This window comes from Procambarus clarkii, chromosome 46 (assembly GCF_040958095.1).
Source record: "Procambarus clarkii isolate CNS0578487 chromosome 46, FALCON_Pclarkii_2.0, whole genome shotgun sequence".
Classification (NCBI taxonomy): domain Eukaryota; kingdom Metazoa; phylum Arthropoda; class Malacostraca; order Decapoda; family Cambaridae; genus Procambarus; species Procambarus clarkii.
In genome coordinates this window covers 10607827-10635759 of record NC_091195.1, presented here as the reverse complement: position 1 = coordinate 10635759, position 27933 = coordinate 10607827, and the positions used below count along the sequence as shown (strand labels likewise).

Sequence of the window (27933 nt, the reverse complement as noted above, 5' to 3'; positions counted from 1 at the left end):
AGAGCTAGTGTCACAATTGATATGTTTGTCCTGCACACCGCCCCCCATCCAGTGGGCAGCGGTGGATAGGTTACAATCACTCTTAGTTACTACCTACAGTTAGCAAACTGGGGATATTTGGCCAAAATCTCTGGCAGCAGATCATTTTGAATGAAACATTTACTCATCTTTAGAACATTTTTATAGAATTGTCTCTGAATTCACGTATCTTTTCGCACTCCATCACATAGTGACGGAGGGTGTGCGAATAATTTTGTTGACATAGTTTACATTTGGTCAGGTCTACATCAGCAGATAATGACAATTCCCAGAGATACTTATAATCGAGTCTAAACCGAGCAGTAGTAACATCTAGAAGTCTGCTGATTTTATTGAATGAACCATAGATGTGTGGCTCCTCTTGCATGATAGTATGATGATAGATGGAATTACTGGTGTCAATTTCACTTTGCTTCAGATCTACAAGATTTTTTGAAGTTCTTGGTGTACTATTGCTCTCAGACTTCTCATTGACAATCCAAGGTTATACTCAATTTCTCCTTTAAAGGCAGATTCTTGGTAGTTTCTTTACTAAAGAAATTGTACATTTAAGTGAGCAGAAGGATACTTACTGTATTAAACAACTTGAACAGTATACTGCATACTATATTAAAGTACTTGTACAGTTCGCTACTTACTGTAATAAAGAAAGTTCCTAAAAAGGCTAGCTACTCTAGTAGAACAAGTTTACAATCGGATACTGATAATATTAAAGTACATATACAATAAACTGCTTAATGCATTATAGTAAGTTACAGTCGGCAACTTACTGTATTAAGTTGTACATTAAGCAACTTACAATAACACAGGTGTATATATGCTCCTGCTTGATCTTGAGGATAATAAGGTTAAGACAGACTAAAAGTGAGACAGAAATTCTCAATGCCTAAAATTCCTAAAATGTCAAAATAACTAAAATCCCTTAAAAAATAAACAGCTAAAACTAATAATATTGATCCAATAAACAATAGTAAAGAAAATCATATCGATATAAAGTGTAGAAAATGCTAATATATAAATTACATGCCAAAACTTATTCATAAAATCAGTATATCAAAATCAGTTATTCATGCAATATGCATTTCTAAACGTATTAATAAAATCTGCATACAAATGCTTATTTATACCTCCAGCATATTAAAATACATTCATACAATGCATACAAAAACTCAATCATACCATCAGCATACCAAAACTCATTCATCCTACTAACATTCTAATACTAATTCATACCACCAGTATACTAAAACTCATTCATACCACCAGCATACTAAAACTCATTCATACCACCAGCATACTAAAACTCATTCATTGTTGGAAATATCCAACACTTTTTTTTCTTTTTAGTACTTCGATAAATCATCTCTGTACTAACAATTACAATTTACTAACACTATACTAACCAGTAGTGTACTAATATCAATTCATATCCTATTGCGACCCAATTCTGTCATATCTTTCCTAGTATTTATGGCGTCGTGCTCCAAAGACCGCCATAGGGAATAATTTTCTACATATCTGTAGACTCAATAGAGTCCAGTTATTTACTTTCCTTTATTAACGATAATCGTTTATTAATAAGTTTACATTAATTAGTATACTAAAGTGTACTGCAATTCATTTATTCAGCTAGATAGGTGTTTCAGTGAATAATATTATAATACAAATTACTTACCATTTAAATATTTCTCGTTTATTTTGCGCGGTTCATATTAACTTACTTGCATTACGAGAAAATATATTACGCATAACACATTTATTTATGATGTAAATATTCGTCATACTCACTTCCTTCCACATTAAGAATTAAATAAATAATATTATTTATGCTCAGGGCCCCAACTGGGAGCTTTTGCGCATGCGTCAACCCGAGATGGAGGAAAGGGACTCTCGCCATTTTCGATCAACTGGCAGCAAAGTGTTCCGAAGCAGCCCGACCAAATCTTCCAATTCTGCAAGCATCTCGGGGCTTCAGAATAAGGGCGCAGCTTACCCAATTCACGGGCACCAATTTCGGCGGGCATTTTACCTCATCGTTTTATTGTTGAGCTCAGGTATAGTCACTAAAGCAGGTGCCATGTCGTGATGCTGTAGGCGATATTAAACACCCATGTAAGTGATGTGTCTACCCCTCCAATTATTTCATATCTTGCGTTTAAATGAGTGAATACTAGTGAAGTGGAAATTATAGAAGTTACTTATTTCAGCGTTGTGTAATTCAACTGAGGAGGCGTATGACTGTCTCCATGATCACGTGTCCCAAGGATTACTATCTCATTGCTGGTCCCAACGTGTTTTAGAGGCTGGACGCAGTCTACGTTCCTCTGATACAGCTCAGAATTTACCAGTCTTAATATATAGATAGTGTCTTTTCATTATTGAGTGTCAGTGAATTTCTATTTATTTGCATATTAATTATATACTTGATTTAATTATTGATATGCATTAATATTTCAACTTTTCATTAACTAACACATATTTCACATATATACTATAATTAATAACTTATATTCATATTGTAGTAATTTGTAGTGAATTACCTACTAGCATTAGAGAATAGCCCCCAAAGTGTGTAGAGGGATTTGGCTCTATAATTTTAATTATCATTCTACAGTCCATTGCCCTAATATTCTTATGATCAATCACATTATATTATCCAGCATCTCAGAGCATCCTATATTATTCATTATTGGAGATCCATAGGCACTGCTTCTCTAATTTATTCAATTTAATATTTAATTTATTTCTCCCATTAAGGGAGTGGTCCTTCGAAATTTAATTATCATTATTATTAGTATTCTGGAGCTAGATTTTTCCACATTCATACCTCCAGCATACTAAAACTCATTCATACCTCCAGCATACCAAAACTCATTCATACCACCAGCATACCAAAACCCATTCATACCACCAGCATACCAAAACTCATTCATACCACCAGCATACCAAAACTCATTCATACCACCAGCATACCAAAACTCTCAGCAACAACTAGCTCCTCGTAGATGTGTCCTTGTACATTATTGGTCTCGTGAGGCTGGTCTCAACAACCAGCTCCTCGTAGATGTGTCCTTGTACATTATTGGTCTCGTGAGGCAGGTCTCAACAACCAGCTCCTCGTAGATGTGTCCTTGTACATTATTGGTCTCGTGAGGCAGGTCTCAACAACCAGCTCCTCGTAGATGTGTCCTTGTACATTATTGGTCTCGTGAGGCTGGTCTCAACAACCAGCTCCTCGTAGATGTGTCCTTGTACATTATTGGTCTCGTGAGGCAGGTCTCAACAACCAGCTCCTCGTAGATGTGTCCCTGTACATTATTGGTCTCGTGAGGCTGGTCTCAACAACCAGCTCCTCGTAGATGTGTCCTTGTACATTATTGGTCTCGTGAGGCTGGTCTCAACAACCAGCTCCTCGTAGATGTGTCCTTGTACATTATTGGTCTAGTGAGGCAGGTCTCAACAACCAGCTCCTCGTAGATGTGTCCTTGTACATTATTGGTCTCGTGAGGCAGGTCTCAACAACCAGCTCCTCGTAGATGTGTCCTTGTACATTATTGGTCTCGTGAGGCAGGTCTCAACAACCAGCTCCTCGTAGATGTGTCCTTGTACATTATTGGTCTCGTGAGGCTGGTCTCAACAACCAGCTCCTCGTAGATGTGTCCTTGTACATTATTGGTCTCGTGAGGCTGGTCTCAACAACCAGCTCCTCGTAGATGTGTCCTTGTACATTATTGGTCTCTAGAAGCTGGTCTCATCAATCTGCCATATATGAACATTATTAAAATTGTTAAGCGACGCACCGAGCTCTTGGAGGCACTTCTTGTTCTCCTCACTGTCATCGATCCTAATCGCAAGGTTACGGCCAGTGACGCCCCTCCGGTGAAGTCCTCGCAGGAGTCTCTCCCCACCCACACCTGTAGATGAGTGGGAACATTGAAGCTCACACCTGGCAACTCTCCACACCCACACCTGTAGATGAGAGGGAACATTGAAGCTCACACCTGGCAACTCTCCACACCCACACCTGCAGATGAGAGGGAACACTGAAGCCCACACCTGGTTACTCCTCACACCAATCTGTTAAGGAGGAGGAGGAGGAGGGTAGTGGTACAGAGGAGGAGGAGGGTAGTGGTGCAGAGGAGGAGGAGGGTAGTGGTGCAGAGGAGGAGGAGAGTAGTGGTGCGGAGGAGGATGAGGGCAGTGGTGCAGAGGAGGAGGAGGCTAGTGGTGCAGAGGAGGGTAGTGGTGCAGAGGAGGAGGAGGGTAGTGGTGCAGAGGAGGGTAGTGGTGCAGAGGAAGAGGAGGGTAGTGGTGCAGAGGAGGAGGAAGGTAGTGGTGCAGAGGAGGAGGAGAGTAGTGGTGCGGAGGAGGATGAGGGCAGTGGTGCAGAGGAGGAGGAGGCTAGTGGTGCAGAGGAGGGTAGTGGTGCAGAGGAGGAGGAGGGTAGTGGTGCAGAGGAGGGTAGTGGTGCAGAGGAAGAGGAGGGTAGTGGTGCAGAGGAGGAGAGTAGTGGTGCAGAGGAGGAGGGTAGTGGTGCAGAGGAGGAGGAGGAGGAGGGTAGTAGTGAAGAGGAGGAGGGTAGTAGTGAAGAGGAGGAGGAGGGAAGTTTTGGGGAGGAGGAGGAGGGTAGTGGTGCAGAGGTTCGAGGAGCAATGTAGTGGCGCAGAGGAAGAGGGTAGTGGTGTAGAGGAGGTTGAGGGTAGAGGTGCAGAGGAGGAGGAGGAGGAGGGTAGTGGTGCAGAGGAGGGGGAGGGAAGTGGTGCAGAGTAGGAGGTGGGTAGTGGTGCGGAGGAGGAGGAGGGTAGTGGTGCATATGAGGAGGAGGGTAGTGGTGCAGAGGAGGAGGAGGGTTGTGGTGCAGAGGAGGAGGAGAGAAGTTGTGCGGCGGAGGAGGGTTGTGGTGCAGAGGAGGAGGAGGGTAGTGGTGCAGAGGGGTTGGAGGGTAGTGGTGCAGAGGAGGAGGAGGGTAGTGGTGCAGAGGAGGAGGAGGGTAGTGGTGCAGAGGAGGAGGAGGGTAGTGGTGCAGAGGAGGAGGAGGGTAGTGGTGCAGAGGAGGAGGGTAGTGGTGCAGAGGAGGAGGGTAGTGGTTTAGAGGTGGAGAAGGGTAGTGGTGCAGAGGAGGAGGGTAGTGGTGCAGAGGAGGAGGGGGAGGGTAGTGGCGCAGAGGAGGAGGAGGGTAGTGGTGCAGAGGAGGAGGGTTGTGGTGCAGAGGAGGAGGAGGAGGGTAGTGGTCCAGAGGAGGAGGGGAGTGGTGCAGAGGAGGGGGAGGGTAGTGGTGCAGAGGAGGGCGAGGGTAGTGGTGCAGATTAGGAGGAGGGGAGTGTTGCAAAGGAGGAGTAGGAGGGTAGTGGTGCAGAGGAAGAGAGTAGTGGTGCAGAGGAGGATGAGGGGTAGTGGTGCAGAGGAGGAGGGTAGTGGTGCAGAGGAGGAGGAGGGTAATGGTGCAGAGGAGGAGGGTCGTAGTGCAGAGGAAGAGGAGGATAGTGATGCAGAGGAGGAGGGTAGTGGTGCAGAGGAAGAGGAGGGTAGAGGTGCAGAGGAGGAGGAGGGTAGTGGCAAGAGGAAGAGGGTAGTGGTGCAGGGGAGGATGAGGGTAGTGGTACAGAGGAGGAGGGTAGTGGTGCAGAGGAGGAGGTGGGTAGTGGTGCAGAGGAGGAAGAGGGTAGTGGTGCAGAGGAAGAGAAGGGTAGTGGTGCAGAAAAGAAGGAGGGTAGTGGTGCAGAGGAAGAGGAGGATAGTGGTGCAATGGAGGATGAGGGTAGTAGTGCAGAGGAGGAGGAGAAGGAGGAGGGTAGTGGTGCAAAGGAGGAGGGTCTTGGTGGAGAGGAGGAGGAGGGTAGTGGTGCAGAGGAGGAGGGTAGTAGTGCCGTGGAGGAGGAGGGTCTTGGTGTAGAGGAGGAGGAGGGTAGTGGTGCAGAGGAGAAGGGTAGTGGTGCCGTGGAGGAGGAGGGTAGTGGTGCAGAGGAGGAGGAGGGTAGTGGTGCAGAGGAGGAGGGTAGTGGCGCAGAGGAGGAGGAGGGTAGTGGTGCAGAGGAGGAGGAGGGTAGTGGTGCTGAGGAGGAGGAGGAGAGTTGTGGTGCAGAGGAGGAGGAGGAAGAGGGTAGTGCTGCAGAGGAGGAGGAGGGTAATGGTGCAGAAGATGAAGAGGAAAGCGGTGCAGAGGAGGAGGAGGAGGGTAGTGATGCAGAGGAGGAGGAGGGTAGTGGTGCAGAGGAGGAGGAGGGTAGTGGTGCAGAGGAGGAGGGTAGTGGTGCAGAGGAGGAAGAGGGTAGTGGTGCAGAGGAGGAGGAGGGTAGTGGTGCAGAGGAGGAGTATAGTGGTGCGGAGGAGGGTAGTGGTGCAGAGGAGGAGGAGGGTAGTGGTGCAGAGAAGGAAGAGGGTAGTGATGCAGAGGAAGAGGAGGGTAGTGGTGCATAGGAGGAGAAGGGTAGTGGTGCAGAGGAGGAGGGTTGTGGTGCAGTGGAAGAGGGTAGTGGTGCAGAAGAGGGTGAGGGTAGTGGTGCAGAGGAGGAGGGTATTGGTGCAGAGGAGGAGGGTAGTGGTGCAGAGGAAGAGGGTTGTGGTGCAGTGGAAGAGGGTAGTGGTGCAGAAGAGGGTGAGGGTAGTGGTGCAGAGGAGGAGGGTATTGGTGCAGAGGAGGAGGGTAGTGGTGCAGAGGAGGAGGGTAGTGGTGCAGAGGTGGAGGAGGGTAGTGGTGCAAAGGAGGAGGAAGGTAGTGGTGCAGAGGAGGAGGGTAGTGGTGCAGAGGAGGAGGAGGAGGAGGGTAGTGGTGCAAAGGATGAGGAGGGTAGTGATGCAGAGGAGAAAGAGGGGTAGTGATGAGGAGGAGGAGGGTAGTGGTGCAGAGGAGGAGGAGGGTAGTGGTGCAGAGGAGGAGGAGGGTAGTGGTGCAGAGGAGGAGTGAAGTGGTGCAGAAGAGGAGGGCAGTGGTGCAGAGGAGGAGGAGGAGGAGGGAAGTGGTGCAGAGGAGGAGGGGGGTAGTGATGCAGAGGAGGAGGAGGGTAGTGGTGCGGAAGAGGAGGAGGAGGAAGGTAGTTGTGCAGAGGAGGAGGGTAGTGGTGCAGAGGAGGAGGTGGAGGGTAGTGGTGCAGAGGAGGAGGAGGAGGGTAGTGGTGCAGAGGAGGAGGAGGTGGAGGGGTAGTGGTGCAGAGGAGGATGGTAGTAGTGCAGAGGAGGAGGAAGAGGAGGGTAGTGGCGCAGAAGAGGAGGAGGAGGAGGGTAGTGGTGCAGAGGAGGATGAGGAAGAGGGTAGTGGTGCAGAGGAGGAAGAGGGTGGTACAGAGGAGGAGGAGGAGGAGGGTAGTGGTTCAGAGGAGGATTAGGGTAGTGGTTCAGAGGAGGATTAGGGTAGTGGTGCTGAGGAGTAGGAGGGTAGTGGTGCAGAGGAGGAGGAGGGTAGTGGTGGAGAGGAGGAGGGTCTTGGTGAAGAGGAGGAGGAGGGTAGTGGTGCAGAGGAGGAGGGTAGTGGTGCAGTGGAGGAGGAGGGTAGTGGTGCAGAGGAGGAGGGTAGTGGTGCAGTGGAGGAGGTGGGTAGTGGTGCAGAGGAGGAGGAGGGTAGTGGTGCAGAGGAGGAAGAGGGTAGTGGTGCAGAGGAGGAGGGTAGTGGCGCAGAGGAGGAGGAGGGTAGTGGTGCAGAGGAGGAGGAGGATAGTGGTGCAGAGGAGGAGGGTAGTGGTGCAGAGGAGGAGGGTAGTGGTGCAGAGGACGAGGAGGGTAGTGGTGCGGAGGAGGAGGAGGGTAATGGTGCAGACGAGGAGGAGGGTAGTGGTGCAGAGGAGGAGTGTAGTGGTGCAGAGGAGGAGGGCAGTGGTGCAGAGGAGGAGGAGGAAGAGGGAAGAAGGGGCAGAGGAGGAGGGGGGTAGTGATGCAGAGGAGGAGGGTAGTGGTGCGGAGGAGGAGGAGGAGGAGGAGGGTAGTTGTGCAGAGGAGGAGGGTAGTGGTGCAGAGGAGGAGGAGGAGGGTAGTGGTGCGGGAGGAGGAGGAGGTGGAGGGGTAGTGGTGCAGAGGAGGAGGGTAGTAGTGCAGAGGAGGAGGAAGAGGAGGGTAGTGGCGCAGAGGAGGAGGAGGAGGGTAGTGGTGCAGAGAAGGATGAGGAGGAGGGTAGTGGTGCATAGGAGGAAGAGGGTAGTGGTACAGAGGAGGAGGAGGGTATTGGTTCAGAGGAGGATGAGGGTAGTGGTGCTGAGGAGTAGTAGGGTAGTGGTGCAGAGGAGGAGGGTAGTGGTACAGAGGAGGAGGGTAGTAGTGCAGAGGAGGAGGAAGAGGAGGGTAGTGGCGCAGAGGAGGAGGAGGAGGGTAGTGGTGCAGAGGAGGATGAGGAGGAGGGTAGTGGTGCATAGGAGGAAGAGGGTAGTGGTACAGAGGAGGAGGAGGAGGGTAGTGGTTCAGAGGAGGATGAGGGTAGTGGTGCTGAGGAGTAGTAGGGTAGTGGTGCAGAGGAGGAGGGTAGTGGTGCAGAGGAGGAGGAGGGTAGTGGTGCAGAGGAGGAGGAGGGTAGTGGTGCAGAGGAGGAGGAGGGTAGAGGTGCGGAGGAGGAGGGTCGTAGTGCAGAGGAGGAGGAGGAGGAGGGGAGTTGTGCAGAGGAGGAGGGTAGTGGTGCAGAGGAGGAGGAGGAGGGTAGTGGTGCATAGGAGGAGGAGGTGGAGGGGTAATGGTGCAGAGGAGGAGGGTAGTAGTGCAGAGGAGGAGGAGGAGGAGGGTAGTGGCGCAGAGGAGGAGGAGGAGGAGGGTAGTGGTGCAGAGAAGGATGAGGAGGAGGGTAGTGGTGCATAGGAGGAAGAGAGTAGTGGTACAGAGGAGGAGGAGGAGGGTAGTGGTTCAAAGGAGGATGAGGGTAGTGGTGCTGAGGAGTAGGAGGGTAGTGGTGCAGAGGAGGTGGGTAGTGGTGCAGAGGAGGAGGGTAGTGGTGCTGAGGAGGAGGAGGGTAGTGGTGCAGAGTAGGAGGAGGAAGAGGGTAGTGCTGCAGAGGAGGAGGAGGGTAATGGTGCAGAGGAGGAGGAGGGTAGTGGTGCAGAGGAGGAGGGTAGTGGTGCAGAGGAAGAGGGTAGTGGTGCAGAGGAGGATGAGGGTAGTGGTGCAGAGGAGGAGGGTAGTGGTGCAGAGGAGGTGGAGGGTAATGGTGCAGAGGAGGAGGGTCGTAGTGCAGAGGAAGAGGAGGATAGTGATGCAGAGGAGGAGGGTAGTGGTGCAGAGGAAGAGGAGGATAGTGATGCAGAGGAGGAGGGTAGTGGTGCAGGGGAGGATGAGGGTAGTGGTACAGAGGAGGAGGGTAGTGGTGCAGAGGAGGAGGTGGGTAGTGGTGCAGAGGAGGAAGAGGGTAGTGGTGCAGAGGAAGAGAAGGGTAGTGGTGCAGAGAAGAAGGAGGGTAGTGGTGCAGAGGAAGAGGAGGATAGTGGTGCAATGGAGGATGAGGGTAGTAGTGCAGAGGAGGAGGAGGAGGAGGAGGGTAGTGGTGCAGAGGGGGAGGAGGGTAGTTGTGCTGAGGAGGAGGAGGGTAGTGATGCAGGGGAGGATGAGGGTAGTGGTACAGAGGAGGAGCGTAGTGGTGCAGAGGAGGAGGTGGGTAGTGGTGCAGAGGAGGAAGAGGGTAGTGGTGCAGAGGAAGAGAAGGGTAGTGGTGCAGAGAAGAAGGAGGGTAGTGGTGCAGAGGAAGAGGAGGATAGTGGTGCAATGGAGGATGAGGGTAGTAGTGCAGAGGAGGAGGAGGAGGAGGAGGGTAGTGGTGCAGAGGGGTAGGAGGGTAGTTGTGCTGAGGAGGAGGAGGGTAGTGATGCAGAGGAGGAGGAGGGTAGTGGTGCAAAGGAGGAGGGTCTTGGTGGAGAGGAGGAGGAGGGTAGTGGTGCAGAGGAGGAGGGTAGTGGTGCAGTGGAGGAGGAGGGTAGTGGTGCAGAGGAGGGTAGTGGTGCAGGGGAGGATGAGGGCAGTGGTACAGAGGAGGAGGGTAGTGGTGCAGAGGAGGAGGTGGGTAGTGGTGCAGAGGAGGAAGAGGGTAGTGGTGCAGAGGAAGAGAAGGGTAGTGGTGCAGAGAAGAAGGAGGGTAGTGGTGCAGAGGAAGAGGAGGATAGTGGTGCAATGGAGGATGAGGGTAGTAGTGCAGAGGAGGAGGAGGAGGAGGAGGGTAGTGGTGCAGAGGGGGAGGAGGGTAGTTGTGCTGAGGAGGAGGAGGGTAGTGATGCAGAGGAGGAGGAGGGTAGTGGTGCAAAGGAGGAGGGTCTTTGTGGAGAGGAGGAGGAGGGTAGTGGTGCAGAGGAGGAGGGTAGTGGTGCAGTGGAGGAGGAGGGTAGTGGTGCAGAGGAGGAGGGTAGTGGCGCAGAGGAGGAGGAGGGTAGTGGTGCAGAGGAGGAGGAGGGTAGTGGTGCTGAGGAGGAGGAGGAGAGTTGTGGTGCAGAGGAGGAGGAGAAAGAGGGTAGTGCTGCAGAGGAGGAGGAGGGTAATGGTGCAGAAAATGAGGAGGGTAGCGGTGCAGAGGAGGAGGAGGAGGGTAGTGATGCAGAGGAGGAGGAGGGTAGTGGTGCAGAGGAGGAGGAGGGTAGTGGTGCAGAGGAGGAGGGTAGTGGTGCAGAGGAGGAAGAGGGTAGTGGTGCAGAGGAGGAGGAGGGTAGTGGTGCAGAGGAGGAGTATAGTAGGTGCGGAGGAGGAGGGTAGTGGTGCAGAGGAGGAGGAGGGTAGTGGTGCAGAGGAGGAGGGTAGTGATGCAGAGGAAGAGGAGGGTAGTGGTGCATAGGAGGAGAAGGGTAGTGGTGCAGAGGAGGAGGGTTGTGGTGCAGTGGAAGAGGGTAGTGGTGCAGAAGAGGGTGAGGGTAGTGGTGCAGAGGAGGAGGGTATTGGTGCAGAGGAGGAGGGTAGTGGAGCAGAGGAGGAGGGTAGTGGTGCAGAGGTGGAGGAGGGTAGTGGTGCAGAGGAGGAGGAGGGTAGTGGTGCAGAGGAGGAGGGTAGTGGTGCAGAGGAGGGGGAGGGTATTGGCGCAGAGGAGGAGGAGGGTAGTGGTGCAGAGGAGAAGGGTTGTGGTGCAGATGAGGAGGAGGAGGGTAGTGGTGCAGAGGAGGAGGGTAGTGGTGCAGATTAGGAGGAGGGTAGTGGTGCAGAGGAGGAGGAGGGTAGTGGTGAAGAGGAGGGGGGTAGTGCTGCAGAGGAGGAGGAGGGTAGTGGTGAAGAGGAGGAGGGTTGTGGGGCAGAGGAAGAGGGTAGTGGTGCAGAAAAAGGATCAGGGTAGTGGTGCAGAGGAGGAGGGTAGTGGTGCAGAGGAGGAGGAGGAGGAGGGTAGTGGTGCAAAGGATGAGGAGGGTAGTGATGCAGAGGAGAAAGAGGGGTAGTGGTGCGGACGAGGAGGGTAGTGGTGCAGAGGAGGAGGAGGGTAGTGGTGCAGAGGAGGAGGAGATGTAGTGGTGCAGAGGAGTGAAGTGGTGCAGAAGAGGAGGGCAGTGGTGCAGAGGAGGAGGAGGAGGAGGGAAGTGGTGCAGAGGAGGAGGGGGGTAGTGATGCAGAGGAGGAGGGTAGTGGTGCGGAAGAGGAGGAGGAGGAAGGTAGTTGTGCAGAGGAGGAGGGTAGTGGTGCAGAGGAGGAGGAGGAGGGTAGTGGTGCAGAGAAGGAGGAGGTGGAGGGGTAGTGGTGCAGAGGAGGAGGGTAGTAGTGCAGAGGAGGGGGAGGAGGAGGGTAGTGGCGCAGAAGAGGAGGAGGAGGAGGGTAGTGGTGCAGAGGAGGATGAGGAGGAGGGTAGTGGTGCAGAGGAGGAAGAGGGCGGTACAGAGGAGGAGGAGGAGGAGGGTAGTGGTTCAGAGGAGGATTAGGGTAGTGGTTCAGAGGAGGATTAGGGTAGTGGTGCTGAGGAGTAGGAGGGTAGTGGTGCAGAGGAGGAGGAGGGTAGTGGTGCAGAGGAGGAGGGTCTTGGTGAAGAGGAGGAGCAGGGTAGTGGTGCAGAGGAGGAGGGTAGTGGTGCAGAGGAGGAGGAGGGTAGTGGTGCAGAGGAGGAAGAGGGTAGTAGTGCAGAGGAGGAGGGTAGTGGCGCAGAGGAGGAGGAGGGTAGTGGTGCAGAGGAGAAGGAGGGTAGTGGTGCTGAGGAGGAGGAGGAGGAGAGTTGTGGTGCAGAGGAGGAGGAGGAAGAGGGTAGTGCTGCAGAGGAAGAGGAGGGTAATGGTGCAGAAGATGAGGAGGGTAGCGGTGCAGAGGAGGAGGAGGAGGAGGAGGGTAGTGATGCAGAGGAGGAGGAGGGTAGTGGTGCAGAGGAGGAGGAGTGTAGTGGTGCAGAGGAGGAGGGTAGTGGTGCAGAGGAGGAAGAGGGTAGTGGTGCAGAGGAGGAGGAGAGTAGTGGTGCAGAAAAGGAGTATAGTGGTGCGGAGGAGGAGGGTAGTGGTGCAGAGGAGGAGGAGGGTAGTGGTGCAGAGGAGGAGGAGGGTAGTGATGCAGAGGAAGAGGAGGGTAGTGGTGCATAGGAGAAGGGTAGTGGTGCAGAGGAGGAGGGTTGTGGTGCAGTGGAAGAGGGTAGTGGTGCAGAAGCGGATGAGGGTACTGGTGCAGAGGAGGAGGGTATTGGTGAAGAGGAAGAGGAGGAGGGTATTGGTGCAGAGGAGGAGGAGGGTAGTGGTGCAGAGGAGGAGGAGGGTAGTGGTGCAGAGGAGGAGGGTAGTGGTGCAGAGGAGGAGGAGGGTAGTGGTGCAGAGGAGGAGGAGGGTAGTGGTGCAGAGGAGGAGGGTAGTGGTGCAGAGGAGGAGGAGGGTAGTGGTGCAGAGGAGGAGGAGGGTAGTGGTGCAGAGGAGGAGGAGGGTAGTGGTGCAGAGGAGGAGGGTAGTGGTGCAGAGGAAGAGGGTAGTGGTGCAGAGGAGGAGGGTAGTGGTGCAGAGGAGGAGGGTAGTGGTGCAGAGGTGGAGGAGGGTAGTGGTGCAGAGGAGGAGGGTAGTGGTGCAGAGGAGGAGGAGGGTAGTGGTGCAGATAAGGAGGGTAGTGGTGCAGAGGAGGAGGAGGAGGGTATTGGCGCAGAGGAGGAAGAGAGTAGTGGTGCAGAGGAGGAGGGTTGTGGTGCAGAGGAGGAGGAGGAGGGTAGTTGTCCAGAGGAGGAGGGTAGTGGTGCAGAGGAGGAGGAGGGTAGTGGTGCAGATTAGGAGGAGGGTAGTGGTGCAGAGGAGGAGGAGGGTAGTGGTGAAGAGGAGGAGGGTTGTGGTGCAGAGGAAGAGGGTAGTGGTGCAGAAGAGGATTAGAGTAGTGGTGCAGAGGAGGAGGGTAGTGGTGCAGAGGAGGAGGAGGAGAAGGGTAGTGGTGCAAAGGATGAGGAGGGTAATGATGCAGAGGAGAAAGAGGGGTAGTGGTGCGGAGGAGGAGGGTAGTGGTGCAGAGGAGGAGGAGGGTAGTGGTGCAGAGGAGGAGGAGTGAAGTGGTGCAGAGGAGGAGGGCAGTGGTGCAGAGGAGGAGGAGGAGAAGGGAAGTGGTGCAGAGGAGGAGGGGGGTAGTGATGCAGAGGAGGAGGGTAGTGGTGCGGAAGAGGAGGAGGAGGAAGGTAGTTGTGCAGAGGAGGAGGGTAGTGGTGCAGAGGAGGAGGAGGAGGGTAGTGGTGCAGAGGAGGAGGAGGTGGAGGGGTAGTGGTGCAGAGGAGGAGGGTAGTAGTGCAGAGGAGAGGGAGGAGGAGGGTAGTGGCGCAGAAGAGGAGGAGGAGGAGGGTAGTGGTGCAGAGGAGGATGAGGAGGAGGGTAGTGGTGCAGAGGAGGAAGAGGGCGGTACAGAGGAGGAGGAGGAGGAGGGTAGTGGTTCAGAGGAGGATTAGGGTAGTGGTTCAGAGGAGGATTAGGGTAGTGGTGCTGAGGAGTAGGAGGGTAGTGGTGCAGAGGAGGAGGAGGGTAGTGGTGCAGAGGAGGAGGGTCTTGGTGAAGAGGAGGAGCAGGGTAGTGGTGCAGAGGAGGAGGGTAGTGGTGCAGAGGAGGAGGAGGGTAGTGGTGCAGATAAGGAGGGTAGTGGTGCAGAGGAGGAGGAGGAGGGTATTGGCGCAGAGGAGGAAGAGGGTAGTGGTGCAGAGGAGGAGGGTTGTGGTGCAGAGGAGGAGGAGGAGGGTAGTTGTCCAGAGGAGGAGGGTAGTGGTGCAGAGGAGGAGGAGGGTAGTGGTGCAGATTAGGAGGAGGGTAGTGGTGAAGAGGAGGAGGGTAGTGGTGCAGAGGAGGAGGAGGGTAGTGGTGAAGAGGAGGAGGGTTGTGGTGCAGAGGAAGAGGGTAGTGGTGCAGAAGAGGATGAGAGTAGTGGTGCAGAGGAGGAGGGTTGTGGTGCAGAGGAGGAGGAGGAGGAGGGTAGTGGTGCAAAGGATGAGGAGGGTAGTGATGCAGAGGAGAAAGAGGGGTAGTGGTGCGGAGGAGGAGGGTAGTGGTGCAGAGGAGGAGGAGGGTAGTGGTGCAGAGGAGGAGGAGTGAAGTTGTGCAGAGGAGGAGGGCAGTGGTGCAGAGGAGGAGGAGGAGGGAAGTGGTGCAGAGGAGGAGGGGGGAAGTGATGCAGAGGATGAGGGTAGTGGTGCGGAGGAGGAGGAGGAGGAGGGTAGTTGTGCAGAGGAGGAGGGTAGTGGTGCAGAGGAGGAGGAGGAGGGTAGTGGTGCAGAGGAGGAGGAGGGTAGTGGTGCAGAGGAGGAAGAGGGTAGTGGTGCAGAGGAGGAGGAGGGTAGTGGTGCAGAGGGGGAGGAGGAGGATAGTGATGCAGAGGAAGAGGAGGGTAGTGGTGCTGAGGAGGAGGGTAGTGATGCAGAGGGGGAGGGTAGTGGTGCAGAGGAGGAGGGTAGTGGTGCAGAAGAGGAGGGTAGTGGTGCAGAAGAGGAGGGTAGTCACCACTCTTTACTGCTTCCCCTCACCACTCTCCACCACTGTCACACACCACTCTCCACCCCTGTCACTCACCACTCTCCACCCCTGTCACACACCACTCTCCACCACTGTCACACACCACTCTCCACCACTGTCACACACCACTCTCCACCACTGTCACACACCACTCTCCACCACTGTCACTCACCACTCTCCATCCCTGTCACACACCACTCTCCACCACTGTCACACACCACTCTCCACCACTCACACACCACTCTCCACCACTGTCACACACCACTCTCCACCACTGTCACACACCACTCTCCACCACTCACACACCACTCTCCACCACTGTCACACACCACTCTCCACCACTGCCACACACCACTCTCCACCATTGTCACACACCACTCTCCACCACTGTCACACACCACTCTCCATCACTGTCACACACCACTCTCCACCACTGCCACACACCACTCTCCACCACTGTCACACACCACTCCCCACCACTGTCACACACCACTCTCCACCACTGTCACACACCACTCTCCACCACTGCCACACACCACTCTCCACCACTGTCACACACCACTCCCCACCACTGTCACACACCACTCTCCACCACTGTCACACACCACTCTCCACCACTGCCACACACCACTCTCCATCATTGTCACACACCACTCTCCATCATTGTCACACACCACTCTCCACCACTGTCACACACCACTCTCCACCACTGCCCCTCACCACTCCCCACCACTGTCACTCACCACTCTCCACCACTGCCACACACCACTCTCCATCACTGTCACTACACCACTCTCCACCACTGTCACACACCACTCTCCATCACTGTCACTCACCACTCTCCACCACTGCCACACACCACTCTCCATCACTGTCACTCACCACTCTCCACCACTGCCACTCACCACTCTCCACCACTGTCACACACCACTCTCCACCACTGTCACATCACCACTCTCCACCACTGCCACACACCACTCTCCATCACTGTCACTCACCACTCTCCACCACTGTCACACACCACTCTCCACCACTGCCCCTCACCACTCCCCACCACTGTCACTCACCACTCTCCACCACTGTCACACACCACTCTCCACCACTGCCCCTCACCACTCCCCACCACTGTCACTCACCACTCTCCACCACTGTCCACACACCACTCTCCATCACTGTCACTCACCACTCTCCACCACTGTCACACACCACTCTCCATCACTGTCACTCACCACTCTCCACCACTGCCACACACCACTCTCCATCACTGTCACTCACCACTCTCCACCACTGCCACTCACCACTCTCCACCACTGTCACACACCACTCTCCACCACTGTCACTCACCACTCTCCACCACTGCCACACACCACTCTCCATCACTGTCACTCACCACTCTCCACCACTGTCACACACCACTCTCCACCACTGCCCCTCACCACTCCCCACCACTGTCACTCACCACTCTCCACCACTGTCCACACACCACTCTCCACCACTGCCCCTCACCACTCCCCACCACTGTCACTCACCACTCTCCACCACTGCCACACACCACTCTCCATCACTGTCACTCACCACTCTCCACCACTGCCACTCACCACTCTCCACCACTGCCACACACCACTCCACCTTCCGTAATCTTCCTACTCCTACCTTAAACTTCCTTCTCGTTCCTGCCTTCCTTATTTTTCCTAATCCTTCTATGTTCTTCAACCATCAATATCCACTAACAACAACCAACAGCCACCACCAACACCTTCTCCTCCTCGATCTTCTCATTCTTCCTCCTCGACCTTCTCCTCTTTCTTCCTTGACCTTCTCCTTCCTCCTCGACCTTCTCCTTCCTCCTCGACCTTCTCCTTCCTCCTCGACCTTCTCCTTCCTCCACGACCTTCTCCTTCCTCCTCGACCTTCTCCCTCCTCCTCGACCTTCTCCTCTTTCTTCCTTGACCTTCTCCTTCCTCCTTGACCTTCTCCTTCCTCCTCGACCTTCTCCCTCCTCCTCGACCTTCTCCCTCCTCCTCGACCTCCTCTTCTCCTTGACCTTCTCTTCCTCTTGACCTTCTCCTTCCTCCTTGACCTTCTCCCTCCTCTCCTCCCTTCTCCTTCCTCCTTGACCTTCTCCTTCCTCCTCGACCTTCTCCCTCCTCCTCGACCTTCTCCTTCCTCCTCGACCTTCTCCTTCCTCCTCGACCTTCTCCTTCCTCCTCTTTCTCCTCCTTACTCCTCCTCCTTCCTCCTCGACCTCCTCCTCTAACTACAACAACCAACCACCATTACTATCAGTGCTCAACTGCAGGCCATTCTGGCGTGTTTGGAGGAAGTACGTCATGACGACAAAGATGTTTTTGTATTTGTCGATAGCCGAGGAGCACTTGAGTCCTTAAACAGTCGAAATCCAGTCTTCGTGTCCATAGTTGAGGAGTGTAAGAAAAGGATAAATGAGATACAGCTGAAAGGTCACAATGTGAAATTCATGTGGATTCCATCTCATGTTGGAATAGTGCTCAACGAGGTGGCGGATGACTTGGCCAAACATGCCACATTAAAACCACAAGTTGACATCGAATGTGAATTCACAATGAGACAAATAAGAAGCAAAATCAGAAATATTCAGCCACAGGCAGAAGTGGCGAGGAGAGGTATAATGTATGAGGGAAGCCAAACCATGCAACACTACATGTATGTGAGTCAAAACACCCATTTCACTTACCTTACCTCACTTACCTCACTTACCTCAATAAACTTATTTCAATTTCAATTTCAACTACTATCAATAACCATAACCATCAATCATCAACCACCTCAATCATCAACAACCACAACAATCAACCACCACTACTATCAACAACAACCATAAACCAACACCAACCACAACAATCAACCACCCCTACCACCAACAACAATCAAACACCACTACTGTCAAATATAATCAACCACCACTACCACAAAATACAACAATCAACCACCAATATCACGAACCTCAACAACTACCAGTACAGTCAACCACAAACGACCACAACCACCATCTACCACTGCCCTCAACCACTACTATCACCAACCACTACCATTAACCACAACTTTCAACCACCAACAACCATAAACCACCACAACAACTTCAACAATCAACCACCACTACCACCAACAATCAACCACCACTACCACCAACAATCAACCACCACTACCACCAAACAACACAATAAACCACCACCCACGCGAACTATAACCAACAATCGCCACTACATAAAGTACAACAATCAACCACTACCATCACGAACCACAACAACCACCACTGCAATTAACCCCCCAACCACACCCATCAACCACCACAACAATCAACCACCACAACCATCAACCACCACAATAATTAACAACCAAAACCATCAATCACCACAACAATCAACCCCCACTACCATTAACCACCACAACAATCAACCACCACAACCATTAACCACCACAACAATCAACCACCACAACCATCAACCACCACAATAATCAACCACCAAAACAATCATCCACCACACCAATCAACCACCACAACATTCAACCACCACAACAATCAACCACCACAACAATCAACCACCACAACCATCAACCACCACAACAATCAACCACCACAACCATCAACCACCACAACAATCAACCACCACAACCATCAACCACCACAACAACCAACCACCACAACTATCAACAAACACTACCATCATCCACCACAACCATCAACCACCACAACAATCAACCCCCACTACCTTTAACCACCACAACAATCAACCACCACAACCATTAACCACCACAACAATCAACCACCACAACAATCAACCACCACAACAATCAACCACCACAACAATCAACCACCACAACAATCAACCACTACAACCATCAACCACTACAACCATCAACCACCACAACAATCACCCACCACAACAATCAACCACCACAACAACCACCACAACCATCAACCACCACAACAACCAACCACCACAACTATCAACAAACACTACCGTCATCCACCACAACCATCAACCACCACAACAATCAACCCCCACTACCTCTAACCACCACAACAATCAACCACCACAACATTCAACCAGAACAACAATCAACCACCATAACCATCAACCACCACAACAATCATCCACCACAACAATCAACCACCACAACAATCAACCACCACAACAATCAACCACCACAACCATCAACCACCACAACAATCAACCACCACAACCATCAACCACCACAACAATCAACCACCACAACTATCAACAAACACTACCATCATCCACCACAACCATCAACAACCACAACAATCAACCCCCACTACCTTTAACCACCACAACAATCAACCACCACAACCATTAACCACCACAACAATCAACCACCACAACAATCAACCACCACAACAATCAACCACCACAACAATCAATCACCACAACAATCAACCACCACAACAATCAACCACTACAACCATCAACCACCACAACAATCAACCACCACAACAATCAACCACCACAACAATCAACCACCACAACAATCAACCACCACAACAATCAACCACCACAACCATCAACCACCACAACAATCAACCACCGCAACCATCAATCACCACTATTATCAACCACCACAACCATCAACCACCACAACTATAGACAAAACACTACCATCAACCACCACAACCATCAACAAACACTACCATCAACCACCACAACCATCAACCACCACAACCATCAACCACCACAACAATCAACCACCACACCCATCAACCACCACAACAATCAACCACCACAACAATCAACCACCACAACAATCAACCACCACAACCATCAACCACCACAACAATCAACCACCACAACAATCAACCACCACAACAATCAACCACCACAACAATCAACCATCACAACAATCAACACCACAACAATCACCACCACAACCATCACCACCACAACATCAACACCACAACATCAACCACCACAACCATCAACCACCACAACCATCAACCATCACTACCATCAACCACCACAACCATCAACCACCACTACCATCAACCACCACAACAATCAACCACCACAACAATCAACCACCACAACAATCAACCACTACAACCATCAACCACCACAACAATCAACCACCACAACAATCAACCACCACAACCATCAACCACCACTACCATCAACCACCACAACAATCAACCACCACAACAATCAACCACCACAACCATCAACCACCACAACAATCAACCACCACAACCATCAACCACCACAACAATCAACCACCACAACAATCAACCACCACAACAATCAACCACCACAACCATCAACCACCACAACAATTAACCACCACAACAATCAACCACCACAACAATCAACCACCACAACAATCAACCACCACAACAATCAACCACCACAACAATCAACAACCACAACAATCAACCACCACAACCATCAACCACCACAACCATCAACCACCACTACCATCAACCACCACAACCATCAACCACCACAACAATTAACCACCACAACAATCAACCACCACAACAATCAACCACCACAACAATCAACCACCACAACAATCAACCACCACAACAATCAACAACCACAACAATCAACCACCACAACCATCAACCACCACAACCATCAACCACCACTACCATCAACCACCACAACCATCAACCACCACTACCATCAACAAACACTGCCATCAACCACCACTACCATCAACAAACACTACAATCAGCCACCACAACCATCAACCACCACTATCATCAACAAACACTACCATCAACCACCACAACCATCAACCACCACAACCATCAACAAACACTACCATCAACCACCACAACTATAGACAAACACTACCATCAACCACCACAACCATCAACAAACACTACCATCAATCACCACAACTATCAACCACCACAACCATCAGCCACCACAACAATCAACCACCACAACTATCAACAAACACTACCATCATCCACCGCAACCATCAACCACCACAACAATCAACCACCACAACTATCAACAAACACTACCATCAACCACCACAACAATCAACCACCACAACAATCAACCACCACAACCATCAACCACCACAACCATCAACCACCACTACCATCAACCACCACAACCATCAACCACCACTACCATCAACAAACACTACCATCAACCACCACTACCATCAACAAACACTACAATCAGCCACCACAACCATCAACCACCACTATCATCAACAAACACTACCATCAACCACTACAACCATCAACCACCACAACCATCAACAAACACTACCATCAACCACCACAACTATAGACAAACACTACCATCAACCACCACAACCATCAACAAACACTACCATCAATCACCACAACTATCAACCACCACAACCATCAACCACCACAACAATCAACCACCACAACTATCAACAAACACTACCATCATCCACCGCAACCATCAACCACCACAACAATCAACCACCACAACTATCAACAAACACTACCATCAACCACCACAACAATCAACCACCACAACTATCAACCACCACATCCATCAACAAACACTACCATCAACCACCACAACCATCAACAAACACTACCATCAACCACCACAACTATAGACAAACACTACCATCAACCACCACAACCATCAACCACCACAACCATCAACAAACACTACCATCAACCACCACAACCATCAACCACCACAACCATCAACCACCACATCCATCAACAAACACTACCATCAACCACCACAACCATCAACAAACAGTACCATCAACCACCACAACCATCAACAAACACTTCCATCAACCACCACAACCAGCAACAAACACTACCATCAACCACCACACCCATCAACAAACACTACCATCAACCACCACAACCATCAATAAACACTACCATCAACCACCATACCCATCAACAAACACTACCATCAACCACCATAACCATCAACAAACACTACCATCAACCACCACAACCATTAACTATCACCACCATCAACCATCACAGATATCAACCACCAGAGTTATCAACCACCAATACTTTAAACCACCACAACCTCAACCACCATAAACATTAACCACCACTACCACTAATCACAACCATCAGCCACCACAATTACCAACCACAGCAATCAACCACCACCACCACCAACCACAACTATTAACCACCACTAGAACCAACCACTACCACCAACAATAAACATCACCCACCACTGCCACCAATCACAACCTACCACCACAGCCACCAACCACAACCCAGCAACAATTCCACCACCACTACCATGGATTCTCCATTAAGTGAAAGTAATGAATAAAATATTTTTAACCTACCTTTTATTATGCTTCAGTTTTATTTCTAGTATATGTAAAAATATATTTTTAAAATATTTCTACATTTTTTAAATATATTCCATCAATCAGGAAAACGATTTTTATGCAACATTTAAGGTTGCGACACGGTCTCAAAATTGTTTAGCCAAAGTTGTGCAGTAAGTTGTGGCAACTTATTTACAACCACACAATAACGTAGCTAATACATGAAAACAAACGTTGTCACACCTGGCTACTCTCCCGACCCATACCTGTAGATGAGAGGGAACACGGAAGCCCACACCTGGCTACTCTCCCGACCCACACCTGCACATGAGAGGGAACACTAAAGCCCACACCTGGCTACTCTCCCCACCCACACCTGTCTATGTCACACACTCATGCCAAAGAAAACTTATATCAAGTAAATCTAGCTTGTATTAAGCAAGACAATGTTGGGCTAAATATTGATCAGTGTTATCTTATAAGCAGTGAAGCTTGCTTAATGAATATTCTTGGTCGCTAAACGGTGCTCAAAGTTACTCAAGAAGCCTTATAACTTCTCTAATTCATAACTTTTAATGTAAAACTATTTTTGAAACCACTGGAAGCACTGTGAATTAAACAACTGAGTTACAGATATTCACGAGTTAAAATGTCGTCAATACGTACTGGTGGGACGCATGTCAGAGAAGTCCAGGGCAGTATACCCTCCTCTTGAGGGAGGACACAGCTGAGCCGCCAGGTGGCAGCACCAGTCTATGGCGGGGTCGTCATCAGTGACTCGCCGCCTGATAGTCAGGATGAGCGTCCTTCCCTGGTACGGCAGAGTGTCCAGGGTGTCCGGGTCCACGTAGCCCGTGGCGTCCAGGGTGTCAGGGTCCACGTAGCCCGTGGCGTCCAAGGTGTCCGGGACCACGTAGCCCGTGGCGTCCAGGGTGTCCGGGTCCACGTAGCCCGTGGCGTCCAGGGTGTCCGGGTCCACGTAGCCCGTGGCGTCCAGGAGAATGGCTGAAGACATACACTGAGATACAGTCACTGTCGTTACTGGTATGTTCTAAGATATAACAAGAAGACATACTGAGCCATCCACTCACCTTACTGCTGGGTTTATTACCTGATGACAAGTCCGTATTTTGGAGAGTAATTATAGCATCTAAACAATGTATTAATAGATTTTAAAAGCCACGGTCAAGGTCATCTGTATCAATTTTCAAGGTCACATTCAAGGGTTATTTATTTCAATTGTGAAGGTCACAGCCAAGGTTATCTGTATCAGTGGTCAAGGTCACAGTCAAGGTCATCTGTATCAATGGTGAAGGTCACAGTCATAGTCATCTTTATCAATGGTCAAGGTCTCATTAAAATGTCATATAAACTAAGTCAAGGTCACAGTGAAAGGTCATCTGGACCAAGTATCAAGGTCATAGGGATAGATGGGTCACCTGAATTAAGGATCAAAGTTACGGAAGGTCTAATTAACCAAGGATCAAGGTCACAGTGAAAGGTCATCTTGGACAGGAATTAGGTCACACTGAAAGGTCATTTTAAACAGGAATTAGGTCACAGTAAAAGGTCATCTTAAACAGGAATTAGGTCACAGTGAAAGGTCATCTTAAACAGGAATTAGGTCACAGTGAAAGGTCATCTTACACAGGAATTAGGTCACAGTGAAAGGTCATCCTGAACAGGAATTAGGTCACAGTGAAAGGTCATCCTGAACAGGAATTAGGTCACAGTGAAAGGTCATCCTGAACAGGAATTAGGTCACAGTGAAAGGTCATCCTGAACAGGAATTAGGTCACAGTGAAAGGTCATCCTGAACAGGAATTAGGTCACAGTGAAAGGTCATCCTGAACAGGAATTAGGTCACAGTGAAAGGTCATCCTGAACAGGAATTAGGTCACAGTGAAAGGTCATCTTGAACAGGAATTAGGTCACAGTGAAAGGAGATCTGTACCACGAGTCAAAGTCAAAGTGGTAAGTCATCTGAACCAAAAGTTTGGCGTCGCTAAATACTTCATGAAATTATTTATGCACAAGAATATATACAGCAACGGAATGTTTCGAAAATTTATTATTCATGGAGTAGTCGCCCTTAATAAGTCTATATTTGTAATCAAAGTAGAAGGTTTGTCACCCTTAAGGTGACTATATTTGTAAACAATATAAGGTGTTTGTCACCCTTAAGGTGACTATATTTGTAAACAATATAAGGTGTTTGTCGCTCTTTAGGTGACTATATTTGTAAACAATATCAGGTGTTTGTCGCTCTTAAGGTCACTATATTTGTAAACAATATAAGGTGTTTGTCACCCTTAAGGTGACTATATTTGTAAACAATATAAGGTGTTTGTCTCCCTTAAGGTGACTATATTTGTAAACAATATCAGGTGTTTGTCACCCTTAAGGTGACTATATTTGTAAACAATATAAGGTGTTTGTCTCCCTTAAGGAGATTATGTTTGTAAACAATATAAGGAATCTTTCGTCCATAAGGTTGTAAACATATATGTAAACAATGTAAATCTGAATTACTATTTTAAACATGATGAATGAAGCTCTTTGCGTAATTTTGGTATTAATAAATAACCTTAAAAATTATGGTGGAAAATATGAATATTTACCAAGACGCTGCAGGTGAGGAAGGTGAGGCAGGTGACGGATGAGAACGGACAGTTGGATGGGCAGTTGCTGTGGTGTGAGGCACAGTTGGAGGCTCTCGAGGGTGAGAGGCAGGAGGGGTATGGCTGCCTCAGACAAGACACCAGTAAACCGCTTTAAGGTACACTTACTGCCGGGGGCTGTCAGCCTCTCCAAACATTGTTTTGTTATAACACTACTCTCTTTGCTGTATAAACTATAGCCAACATCTAAGGATATGGTTACCTTCATTTTTGCCAGCACTGATAGTGTAGACAGACACTGCTTTAGTTTGGATGAATCGTATATGATTAGGTAAATGTTGTTAGGTGTCACCTTCTTAAGAACAAGCGGCAGGACAACACACGAGACAACACTCTCTATTAGCCACTCTTGTTTTGTACGCAGCTTCTCACACACGGCTTGGATGACGTGCTCACTCCCGCGGCACTCTGCTACATGCTTATACAGCTCGTCAGTCAAACGTAAATCCATCACGCACAGGTCAATTATGTGAGTAATGAACCTGTGCTCTACTCCCCGGGCACACAACACCCCGGTAGTGCTGACTAAAATGTTGTGCCATCTGGGGCGCTCAATAAACTCTTGTAGCACGCTAATATCAAACTTTGACACTCTCAGGTGATCTCCCAAGGAGCGTTTTTCCTTACGTACAACATCCACCAAGAGGTCAATGATTGTAGACCTTTCCCATGACACACGGTGTGATGCTGGATCACCTCGGTCTTGCTCAGCCCTCAACAAGAGAGCGACCAGCCCCCTGCTGGCACAATACTCCTGGTACCTGGCGTGAAAATAGCCAAACACCCACACCACATTGAGGCCCCTACGGTACCTGGTTCTTGTGAAATAGTTGGACAAGACCTCCTCCTGCGGCAGTCCCAGAGTGTCACACTTCTCCCTAATCTCCGCTTCCGTCTCCGGCCAAAGGTCGTACTCCAGCCTCTGGATCCCTCTTAAACAAATCTCTTCAAAGAACAACAGAAACTGGTCACATTTTCCTTTGGGGTCAGCCACATGTTTGTCTGTGAGTCTGGACACCAGTTTACAGGTTATGAAGTCGTGAATCTTCTCGTAGACTTGAGTGTTTGTGGTGAGGTTGTTAAATTCTTCTGGAGCCTCGACACACAGCAGCGCCAACAAGGTCAAGGTGAGTGGAGTGTTGAGGTACTCACCCAGGAACTGACTCATCTGCTCCAGCCGCTGGGTAAACCTCCCTGTGATGACACTCCGTTGGCACTCTTCCTCCACCAGCACCTTGATGGTTCTCTCGGCGAACTCCACACGACGTTCTGGAGTGATGCCCAAGACGAGGATGTTGCAGCGAGGTCTGGTGTGTGGGACGAGCTGTGACAGTTGATGGTCCCACCCCGGCCGTGTGGTTATCACCAACCTCACATCCTTGCCAGGCAGGTGCAACAGCTCCTTCACCAGCCTTTCTGAATGGTCGTTGACCTCGTCGTAGCCGTCAATCAGGACTAATATATTTAAGCTCAATATTATCTCCTTAAACAGCTGGAAGTCAGCGTCAGAATCACTAAGTGTTTGAGGCAGCAACTGGCGGAGGAGATCATCGAAGGTATTAAGATGTGAGTCCCTGCACTGTACATAGAAAACGAGGTCCACAGTGCCCAGGTGACGTATGGCAGCAGGTTCCTCTACCCACTTCTCGAGGATGAGCTTGAGTAAAGTTGTCTTGCCCATACCACCTTCCCCCGTCAGGAGGACACACTGAGGGACTCTTCCGTCCTCTCGTCTCATACTCAAGATGTGTTCATAATCTATATCCTGACCCTTGGCAGCGTGGGAGGATCTTGTGCTATCCTGACCCTTGGCCGCATGGGAGGGTCTTGCCCCTATGACGGGATCTTCAAGGAGTCGTAGTCGTGTAAAAGCAAGACTTGGGTTGTAGTTAATGTTGAGGAGGAGCCAGGGTGCGGGAACAATCTGGTACAGCAGTTTATACCCGTCAGTTAGCTCCTGCTTGCTCATCTGCTTAACCTCTTCTGTGATGTGGCTTCTGAACATCTTAATCTCCTGGCGGAGCTGAGGCAAGTACGCCACATCTGAGGGATCCAGCGGCTCTCTGACCTTCGCTAGCAGACCACCAATATACTTGGTGACATCTCTGGTCACGTGGTACACATCCTGGCTGTTTGTCCCACACCGGACGCCGGCCTCAGCCAGCATCTTAGCCAATAAGTCACTGAGCTCCGTCAGTGTTGACGTAAGATCTTGCTCTGACATTCCCACATTATCATGGGCCAACGTGTTTCGGTGTTCCTTCAGGCTGTAAATGAGGTGTTCAAGTGATGGTCCCCGAGGCCCTGGAGTGGTGTCCTTCATCCCAGCCACACCACACACACGTTGCAGGAGTTTATACAACAGGGTGATGTCAAAAGTTGCCGCGTCAGAGGAAGCTTCGAGTTTCTTCCTCTGTTGAGCATCGAAGACACGCCTGTACTGAGCATTGGTGTACCCCAAGTCCTGAGTGAGGTAAGTCACTACTGGGAAGGTGCCCCGGTACGACCACATAAACACACTTGCTAGCGCGTCTCGTCCTGCCTTAGTCACAGCCAGTCCATACCGCAGTCTGTTCACATCTTCCGGTTGGATAACAGGACTCGAGGCCGCCATATTGGGCCGTATGATTCTCACCTCACACAACTGTTGTCAAGTTTCACACAAGCAGTAAATGTCCCACGCTGGTTTTGTTATTATATTATGTTTAAAAACATAACATTGTTTCTCACTGTCGGAGACGGGCAGCTTGTTAGGCTTGTGTAGGCCTTCCTAAGCCAACGACAGACCTTCCTCAGGATGCATCCCTCAACAGTTGACTAATTTCCAGGTTAATGTTTACTGCTAGGTGAACAGAGGTATCAGGAGGCTGAGCATCTCACACTGCCAGGGAATCAAACTCGGATGTAATCGGTGATGATCCGACTGCATTAACCACAATACAGTCACTTAATTGACCAAAAATATAAGTGATTTCCAAATAAACCAAATTTTACAAAATGTGTTCACATGTTAATGCAATATTTGGTTCCGGCTTTATTTGTTATTTTCAATTTGTTCTTTAACTAGTTAATTTCTTCTGTCTTTATACTCTTCAGAATTC

The 27933-nt window shown here is 50.4% G+C and overlaps 1 protein-coding gene across 2 annotated transcripts; it reads right to left on the bottom strand.

Annotated features, from left to right (window-relative positions):
- Nucleotides 1-456: 456 nt before the first annotated feature.
- Nucleotides 457-27933, bottom strand: LOC138350639 (uncharacterized). Of its 2 annotated transcripts, none has more exons than XM_069301692.1 (3): nucleotides 24773-27933; nucleotides 22818-23156; nucleotides 457-3953 (listed from the first exon to the last, which is right to left on the bottom strand). In XM_069301692.1, the coding sequence occupies exons 1-3, from the start codon at nucleotides 27444-27446 to the stop codon at nucleotides 3778-3780; spliced, it is 3189 nt and encodes a 1062-aa protein (XP_069157793.1). In that variant the 5' UTR covers nucleotides 27447-27933; the 3' UTR covers nucleotides 457-3777. The 2 variants fall into 2 exon arrangements, with proteins under 2 accessions (XP_069157793.1, XP_069157794.1); XM_069301693.1 differs by having other exon boundaries at nucleotides 3878-4008.

Bases quoted from the DNA above. Each gene is read 5' to 3' on its own strand.
- LOC138350639 (XM_069301692.1), bottom strand. From the start codon at position 27,446: ATGGCGGCCTCGAGTCCTGTTATCCAACCGGAAGATGTGAACAGACTG. The intron at 23,157-24,772 runs GTAAATATTCAT...GTATGTCTTCAG, and splicing joins TCCTCACCTGCAGCGTCTTG to CCATTCTCCTGGACGCCACG. The intron at 3,954-22,817 runs GTACGTATTGAC...ACTCATCTACAG, and splicing joins CTCTGACATGCGTCCCACCA to GTGTGGGTGGGGAGAGACTC.